A 9,790-nucleotide genomic window follows, 5' to 3' on the forward strand; every position below is an offset into this window, starting at 1 on the left:
GACGGCTGATGCTTGTACCTCTCCCAGGCGGCATGCTTGGCCTCGGCAGCAACCCTGCATCAGAAACCGAACCAAGCGGGGTCACTAGGCCTGGCGAGGTACACCCTGCTGGGGACACAGTTGTTGGAGGGCAAGAAGCTTGGTGGTGAAAGCCTGTGCCTTGGCCTCGGCGTCCCCCACCAACAGGGTCTCCCAGTCCGTGTCCTCCATGGCGTGTCTCACTGACGGCCAGTCGGCCCTCTCCCAAAGCCAGATGGTGTGCGGGACAGCGTCTTTCCTCTCTGTGGTCAGCTCAACCCGAGCCAGTACGGCATAGTGGTCAGAGCTGCCCACTTGCCCCAGCTGCTGGCAGCAGAGGCTGGCCTCTGGGAGGTCCGATAGCACAGGGTCCAGTAGCCCTCCTCGCTCATGTGTGGGGAAAGTTACATGGTTTACCAGACCCTGCACCGTCAGTAAATTGTTGAAGGCTCCCTGCTCCAGGTGGAAGTTTAGATCTCCCACCACCATCACGTGGGAGCACTGGTGACGCAGGAGCAGGGTGTCGAGTCAGTCAATCCAGAGGAGCCTGCCCTTGCCTAGGGGGGCGGTACATGACACAGAGGAGGAGACCACTGTTGTCCGACAGTGCCACCCTGAAAAATAGAGCTTCCGTTTGGTGAGGCAGTGTCACCTCAAGCTCCTGTACATTCAGGCAGTCCTTAAAGCAGGCAGCCACACCTCCGCCTGCTCTGTTCTCCCTGTCCTTCCTCACCCAGTGGGAATAACCCGGGATTTTGCCAAACGTCGGCTCCACCTCCTCAGTGAGCCACGTTTCCGTCACAGCAACAACGTCGGCTCGATGGCGCAGGACAAAATTGTGGGTGAGGTCGCCAACATTTGTGCGCAGTCCCCTGACATTGGCCGACACGACGGTGAGATTCCGGGTGAGGCGCCCATGCCCTCGCCGCCTCGCGTTGGCTTGGCAGCGAGGTGTGGTGGTGAGGCGAGACGTGTTAGTGTCTGCCCTGCCACAAGGGGGCGGGCCAGGTGTGGTGAAGCTCAGGCTGTTGTTGTTGGCGTTGCCAGGTGGGGGCCTGCTGGGTGTCCTGAAAGGGCTGCTGAGGTTGGAGAGTTTGCTGCCTCCCCAAGCCTTCCATCAGGACTCTCCTGAGTAGCATTTCCTGGTGATGGTCAGCATCATGGCCGTAGCACGCCTTGGTTGTGTGGCCGGGGCGGAAGCAGTATCCACACCGGCGTCTTTCCCCTCCTCTGATCTCCCTCAGTGACCAGACGTCCTGTGAGTGAGTCAGGTGGGGTAGGGGTTGCGTGCTCGGTGAGGTGAGGTGTGGTCCTGCCTGCTGCTGGGTCCGTTTCTTAAACTACCTCTTTTTGTTGTTGTTACCACTGTTGTTGTTATTGTTGTTGTTATAGTTGCTGTTATTGTTGTTGTTTGTGGTGGTGGTGTTTATATTGTTGTTACTGCTGTTGCTGCCGCTGTTTCTGTTTCTGCTGCTTCCGTTGGTGTTGTTATTGTTGCTATTATTATTGTTGTTGTTGTCTTTCTCTCTCTCTCTCTCTCTCTCTCTCTCTCTCTCTCTTATTGGTGTCAATCTTGTCATAATCATTAATGAATTGAGTCAATTGGAACAGAGTTGATCTTTACATATTAACTCCGACTTTTTTTTTTTTTTTTTTTTTTTTTTTACATTCGTCGTCTGTTCCATTGTTACCTTTTTCTCCATGTTTGTACTTCCCCAATTGTAGTATACAGAACCTGGTGTGTCTCCATATCTGCATTTGTCTATCCTTTCTTGTAATTTGTGAAAACACTCCACTGCAATCACTTCTTTCTTCAATCCATTTCAAGCGTCTATACCTTTGTGCAGAAAGCTGTATTTCTTGACATCACCCATGTATTTAGTCTTCCTTAGTTTGCTATTGTACCCCCTTTAGGTTTGTGGTCTTTTTTTCCAATTGCACAATCGTCTGTTTTTATCTTCTACTTTCATATTATTGATTAGTCCTTATAACATTATCAAGTCTCCTCTTTCTCTTCTATCCTCTAATGTTGGCAGATTCATTTCCCTTAACCCTTCCACTCACCAAAAGTTTAATAAGTTTCTCTTTCCACTGCAACATCCATCTGGGGCTCCCTAAGGGGCCTCACTCATCCATAGGAGCAGTGATTAGCAGACTGTTTTGTTCTCCTTTTTTTTGTCCTTGAGCTGCTTCCTTTGCTGTAAAAAAAAGAAAAAAAAATCATCTCTTATTCAAGAACTTTGCTAGTGTTTATATTTTTAGATACTCATTTTTTTTATTTTTTCAGGCACCCGAACACCACTTCAAGTACAGAGCAGAGTTCAGAAGTACTTCATTGCTCTAAAACGTGAAGGACTACCAGTTCCTGGCAGATGCCCAAAGGAAAGAGTTTTGAAGAAAATGGTAAGAGTGAAAGTACACACATTTCACATAGAAATTATGCCAATATTACCATCCTAGTCATGATCATGATTAGCAGGATCATCAACATTGACAGAGGGGAGAACAGTACTTCAATGATAGTTTATTGTTGCAACTGCCTGGCTGTTCACTCACTGCCACATCTGCTGACTGGGGGCTAACTTTTTACATCAATAAAAACACCTCAAGGGCATAAAAAAACAGAAAAGAAACTTGCCAAGCACTCCTCCAGGAAAGAAAGAGTACAGAACCTGTGGCCAGTTTCAGTTGGAAAGGTGTCTTGTTACTTCCCTCTCTAACCCTTAAAGGGCGGGGATGTACGGCAATGTTCTGACATTTTCCTGAAAATAGCTCACTTTCCATTATCAATTTCATGGCTCTGCCTAAGCCAATAGCTTCAAATTTATGACCCATCCTTCCTCTTCAGTCTGTCATAAACCCGAAATCTCTACATTATGTGATGTTTCTGTGGTGACATGATGAACTGCAGTAACTTTTACCTTGCAGCAGGCCTGTGTTCGGAAGGCTGTGTAGGTTATGGGTGGCACAGTGTAGCGAGTGGCCCTTCCACTCCCCGCACTTAAGCCTGCTGCAAAGCCCCTTCATTACCCTCATGTTCTGAATTTGATAACCCTGAAGGGTGGTTGGATGCATCCTCGGGGGCTTCAGTATTACTTCCACCGTCACGGTAATGAGATTGATCTACAGGATAGCCATCAAAGCAAAGTTGCAGAATAATGGGGCTCAGCCTTCCCGATAAGACAAGGGGTTAGAGTTCAACGCTTCTGCCGCCACTGTCTTCACCACTAACACCACTTTTGCGGCTTGAAAAAGTCACATTCAGCTCTCTCCCAATTGTGATCACACTGAGAGCTCTTTTGGAGCAAGAAGAGGCTTATGAGGAGTCAAGGTCACTGGCTGTGGATCCTTGGGCACGGAATCAGACAAGGAATATCCAAAAAACTCCTCCTGCCATTGTTACACTGAGAATGGCACGGCAGAGTTGTGCATCAGCCTAGAAGTCCCGTTGACCCATAAATATTTCAAAAACTTTAGTTTAGATTTAAATGGAGTCTTGACATCTCATGTTGATTCATACTATGCAGATATATGTCTAGGAAAGAAAGAATTTCATGTTATGTTTCTCCATAATTAATCTAATGTATTTCTTAGTTCTCATTTGAAAACTCCTTTCAGTCACGAAGACGGGGCATACCTGGAGTAGCCTACAGGAGGGTCCCCTCCAGCTTTATGAAAGCATTCAACATGTATGAAGACCTGAACCTGAAAACCACACCCTCAGAAGGGACACAGAGCTCTCAGGCAGACACTTATGATGTCTCGGTTAGTTGCTGGATATTATTGGTATTACTATAACTAAACTCTTCAGTATTTTGAGATTTAGTGGAAGTTTTCTTCATGCTACTAATTTTTTATATTATTTTATTTTGATCTTAAACTTTTCAAAGTATTTTGTTATTTTACATACATCTGACTGTCAATTTCATACAAATCTATTTCAGACTATCAGTTTCACATTTAGACCCTAACCAAATGAGGATCACATTCTCAATTTTGCATGAATCCTTTTTATTTCTGTGAATCAAATTTGCCCGATACAGTGTTTGCATTATTCTAATATCGACAAGCTACATCAGTTGATCAAGCAGGGTTGGAATACAGTAGAACCTTGTTTATCCAGCATGAACGGGGGGAAGCTCATGCTGGAAAAAAACGTTTTGCCATTGTTTTGAAACTTACTCCTATAGAATTATCAATGTTTTTATTTTTTTATTTATTTATTTATTTTTTTACATCCAGCCCTATAGTGACGGTAGGCTTTCTTGGTTGGGCCTGGTGGTTGGCCCATCATGGCACAAGCGTTTATAGTGGCGTCATCAATTCTTGGCTGGTAGCGGTGGTGTCGTGATTTTTTACTTTTTGCCCTCAGCGTCGATCTCGGTAGTGAATGAAATGTTCAATGTGTCCTCCGTTTCGATTCATGCAGGCATTGAGTCTGACTGCAAAGTTTTCAATAACTCGTTGGCACATCTCATTTGGGATCCTCCTGATGAACTGCGTGATCTCAGCCTTGAGTTCCTGAACTCAGAGTTAGTATTTCTGTACACATTGTCCTTGGCATATCTCCACAAGAAAAAGTCTATAGGGTTGAGGTCTGGTGAGGCTACTCCCCACACTGTCAGGGATACTCTTGACTTTCTTCACCAAAAGTTCGGAGACCGTCTGATTTCATTCAAGACGGAATACATTTGGGCTCCTCAGTCACCGGACCTCAACCCTATGGACTTTTTCTTGTAGGGATATGCCAAGGACAATGTGTACAGAAATAACTCTGAGACAGTTCAGGAACTCAAGGCTGAGATCACGCAGTTCATCAGGAGGATCCCAAATGAGTTGTGCCAACGAGAGAGTCTGAATGGACAGGCAGGGCCCAGGGCAGCTTCCATCATGGCCGTGGGCAGAGTGACCTGGGGTCCCTCCCCCACGGCTACCTGCGGATTAAGTGCCCCCGGGAGACTAAACTCATCCGTCAAGCATATTCGTTTTTTCACTCACTGGTGCACCAGCTGTGAGTTGATCTGATAGTACCTTACATACAGATATTTAACTCATCTGTGAGTTTATGGTTATCACTAGTGTTACGTGAAATTCATCTTGAAATTGCTCCCCCAGGATGAGGAAGATGTTGTTGATGAACTGCGCAACAGTGAGGAGTACTGTGAACTTCTCAGGATGAAGCACATAAAGCGTCTCAAGGAGCAAGAAGCTGAAACAGGAATTGTTCATCATTATGGCTATTCCGTAAGTTAATGGTTTACTACTCACCAACATATTTGACTATGAATAGGCATGATTTATTTTTGCATCACTCCAGAAAAGAAGGCATATGTTTATGTTGAAGTTATAATCTGTAATAAACAATAAAAAAATATTTACTTTGATATCAAGATCTCATACTTTCATTATACTGCTGTATTAATGGCATTTTCTGATTTGGTGTTGGCATTAAATAGTACAGTCTGTCCTTGTACTTTCTGCATATGTAATTTGCAATATACGTAGTTTTATAGCACCTCTAGGAAAGTAATAAATTCTATGAAATGTATTTTAAAGATATTCGATTATTGAGAACTTTATTGCATTTCCATAACAACAGCCACCACAATTCAAGGATACAGACTGTACAGCATGTCATATTAGTATGCTGTGCTTACAGATTAACAATACTTCATGTTGTTTTCCTTAATTATCTTTAATGCATTGATCTCCAGAATTTAGATGGTTCTTATGGAAGAGTTTAATCTCCATCTTTTTTCTGGAGAGCTGGCAGAGCACTAGGAGAATTATTTTTAGCTCAACAGGAGGTGGTGTAGGTGTTGGAATATTTGCGCTGCCATCATCTGTAAAATGCCTGTCCCAGATACTCACAAGACTCATAATCATTTGTGCACTGGTTTCAGGCATGAAAGACTTATTTTTGCACATTAATGCAGACCTAAAGTGCCTTTGGTACCAAATGCCTTCACAGGATCATTAGGTATCGCTGGAATGAGTTCATGTTGAACCAGCGACTATGTGATGAAGCTGAGTTGAGACTTTTTTTTTTTTTACGTTGCCTATTGCGCCGGTAGGCATCTTCCCGGTGGGGCCTGATGGTCGGCCCAAGGCTTCTTCCAGGTGGGGCCTGATGGTTGGCCCTGCCCGTTCTGGCGCAGGCGAGTGTTTATAGTGGCGCCATCTTGCATTGGCTCATGCTGCCCCCCGAAACTCGTTCTTGATTCGCTTGGACGGCTTCCTCTAGAGTCCGGGTTGATGGGTGGTCTTCAGGACAGCATGTGGGTAGTTTTAAGCCACTCGGCGGTGACTGAAAAATCCGAGTGGTAGCGTGAGGATTCGAACCCGCGTCGTCCATCACGCGGCGAATGTGGGTCCAGTACGCTATCACTTCGGCCACCGCCTACCCTACCCTATTACCAGCTTCGTCCATAAATGCCACCTCTGGCTTTTTGGGCATGTAGCATGCCTCCCAGATATCGATCTTGCTCACAGGGTTGTTTCTGTATGAAAAAACAAACAAATGGAGAGGACCAATGGGATGCCTACATAACTCCTGGCTGAGGCAACTTAATCAATCCTGCCAGGAGGGACTTGAGATGAGATGGACAGAGTAGCAGCATGAGAGCTTGCTCGGGGGGACCATCAGGATGGGTGGTGGCGAGTGAGTGAAGCAACGTGCCACCGGGCATATGCTCCTCAATAGTTAGTAAAGCTCCACCCACCACAGAGCTCTACAAGGGGAGGCTGATCATTGGGTCTATAAGCGCAAGAGCCCAGAGGTAGCAGCAGAGCATATGGAGGCACCACCTGACCTAAGGTGGCTGCTTGGCTTATGGTCACACAGATTACCCAATTGATATCTCTGAGCCAGGAGAGACTGCCCATCTTAGCCAGAATAAGGGACAAAAGAGGTATGTTACTAGCTGCAGCACATGACTGCGGCATCGCTCAGCCTCTAGCCTTACAGGGATGCCACAGAAGGCAAATGTGGGAGGACTAAGGTTTGGCACGTCCACTGAGGAGGATTATTCAGGAAGAAGGAAAGAAAGATACAGCTTGTGGTGGTTGAGGGTGCTGCATTATTCATCCAGATAGGCCTGCATGCATAAAGATTACAGAGTATTATTATTATTATTATTATTATTATTATTATTATTATCATTATTATCTTTTTACAGTGTGATGGGTGTGGGGTGGAGCCCATCATTGGACCTCGCTGGCATTGCATGGAATGTCCTCCCTCCAGAAGTGTTGACATTTGTGGAAGCTGTGTCAAGACAAATTTTTCATTAGAACATCATCTGCCTTCACACCATCTTGAGCCCATCAAAACCTTTTGTGTACAGGATGCCCTCAGTGAGATACAATGATCCTAAACAGGTGTGTTGTCCATAATTATTAGTCATTGCTTTGATTAAATGCAGGCAGTTTTCATAATGCGATGCAAATACTTTTGAAGCAATGTAATATATCAAATTTCCTTATTCAAAGGAGGCCTGACTTGAATGGCATAATCAAGGTGAAGCTGAATCATTGCCAAATATATTTGGAAAATAAGCTCTGTTTCTTTCAATAACACATACAGAAATAAAACTTTGCACACTGGTAGTACATTTTTCAGTGATTTGTTTGAAGCTGGAGATGACGAAGACACTTGGGGAAGTAAACTACTGAAAATAGCAACGGAAAACCTCATGACATAATCGGTACAAGAACATACAAGATACAGAGGAGAAAATATACCATCGAGGCTAGATTCAGTGTTCACGAAAGAAATACAACTAAAAGGAGTCAAGTATGTGTGTCCGCTAGGAAAAAGTGATCATGAGATATTAGAATGGGAACTCAATATAGAGATATTAGAATGGGAACTCAATATAGAGATATTAGAATGGGAACTCAATATAGAAGGAGAGAAAGATGAAGTACATAAAATGAAAAGGAAAAACTATACAAAGGCAGATTATACAGGAATGAGGTCATTCTTCAGTAAAATTAACTAGAATGAAGTAAAAAAAAAAAAAAAAAAAAAAAACTAGTACAAGATAAATATGACAGATTCCTGGAAATTTACAACAAAGGAGTAGAACAACATGTCCCCTTGTACATAGCAAGGGAAAGGGGAAAGAAAGAATGGTTCAATTGGAGGTGTGTGGTCCGGGCGGTCCGAGCCACCCTCAAATGCATCACAGGGGAGACCACGAACCGCGTCATAGATGGTTTTACCCGCGTGATCTGAACATATGGTTCTGATACCATACTGCATCATAGGAAACCGCGCCTTACGAATCTGCATCATACGCGACTCGACTGTAGATAGAATATTTGGAGAAACGTACAGCATGTTGCAAAAGATAAAGTTTGCTTTCCATTATATGGATAAGGATATGATGAAAAAAATAATGACAACATTAATAAGGCCAAAGTTGGAGTATACTGCTGTAGTATGGACACCCTACAAAAAGAAAAATATCAAGAAAATAGAAAGAATACAAAGGATTGCAACAAAATTGGTGCTGGCGCTTTCAAATATAATCTATGAAGATAGATTGAAGGAGATGAAACTACCAACTTTGGAACAAAAGAGAAAGAGGAGATCTGATAACATTGTTTAAATTGGTAAATGAAATTGATGCTGTAGATAGAAATGATCTGATACTTGCAACTGGAGCAAGGAGTCAGAGAGGCCATGACAGAAAACTCAGAAACGGAACTCATCTAAGGGATATAAAGAAGTATAGTTTCCCTAATAGAAGTGTAGACACCTGGAAGAGTCTGGTGGAGGCAAGCAGTGTCCATAAGATGAAAGGTAGGTTGGACAAATATAGATATGGAGACAGGACTAATAGAGCTTTGCTCTATTAGTCTATTAATCTATAAGCAAATACAAATACAGTAAACCCTCGATATAACGAACCCACAAATAACGGATTTCGGATAAAACGAACAAGGTCAGAGGGTCAGAAATCTACGGGGACAGACCGAGAATGTTTTTTTAACCAAACACACCCGGTAATTACAAAAACATCTGCTAGCCACTATTGCGAATTTATTGCTGCAATATACTTGTAAGGCCAGGTTCACACACCCCGACTCACCTTTTAGTGGTTACCAGGCTGTTCCTCCCAAATAAGCGCCCCAATACCCCTCCCTTTGGGCCCAAGGTATGCGATATGGGTATACAGTGGTCCCTCGTCTATCACGGGGGTTAGGTTCCAGAATCCTCCGCGATAGGCGAAAATCTGCTAAGTAGTGACCTTATACAGTGGTACCTCATGATTCGAACGCCTTTCAATTTGAACAATTCCCAATTCGAACACATTTATCAAACAAATTTTGTCCTCCAATTTGAATGTGCATCACAATTCGAACACAAACGGCTGCAGACGAAGCCACCAGTGTAGCCAGGTCAGTGAACGTGATACCGCGGACTCCAGCCTCAAAAACCGCCAACCCGCGACTGCCATTTTTTCCCGCACACTCCCTTGAAAAATAGCCCAATTGCGCAGGAAAAACGTGGACCTAGCAACGCTGGAAGCCACTCCTGTCAGTCACACTTGTACTCCCCTGCTTTAAATGCCACTCTTTGTTGTTCTTGATATTTTTTGCATATTTTCTTGAAATTAACCCTCATTATGGCTCCCAAGAAAGTGAAAAGTGACAGTGCAAGTGGTGGTAGGAAGCTTAAGCATTATAGTATGGAAATGAATAAATAATACAAAACCAGAGAAACTACCAGCATACCTTTCATCATTAATGTCATCATCAGCAC

The 9,790-nt window shown here is 43.9% G+C and overlaps 1 protein-coding gene across 3 annotated transcripts in view; it reads left to right on the forward strand.

The window, feature by feature from the left end:
* LOC127009699 (ZZ-type zinc finger-containing protein 3-like) overlaps nucleotides 1-7,575 on the forward strand; it is a 29,006-nt gene extending 21,431 nt beyond the window's left edge. For all 3 annotated transcript variants that reach the window (XM_050883031.1, XM_050883030.1, XM_050883032.1), the window contains exons 7-10: nucleotides 2,306-2,421; nucleotides 3,637-3,783; nucleotides 5,134-5,262; nucleotides 7,197-7,575. In XM_050883031.1, coding sequence (XP_050738988.1) covers nucleotides 2,306-2,421; nucleotides 3,637-3,783; nucleotides 5,134-5,262; nucleotides 7,197-7,388 — 584 coding nt within the window. In that variant the 3' untranslated portion in view covers nucleotides 7,389-7,575. The remainder of the gene's footprint in view (nucleotides 1-2,305; nucleotides 2,422-3,636; nucleotides 3,784-5,133; nucleotides 5,263-7,196) is intronic.
* The last annotated feature ends 2,215 nt before the right edge of the window (nucleotides 7,576-9,790 follow it).

This window comes from Eriocheir sinensis, chromosome 41 (assembly GCF_024679095.1).
Source record: "Eriocheir sinensis breed Jianghai 21 chromosome 41, ASM2467909v1, whole genome shotgun sequence".
Lineage (NCBI taxonomy): Eukaryota > Metazoa > Arthropoda > Malacostraca > Decapoda > Varunidae > Eriocheir > Eriocheir sinensis.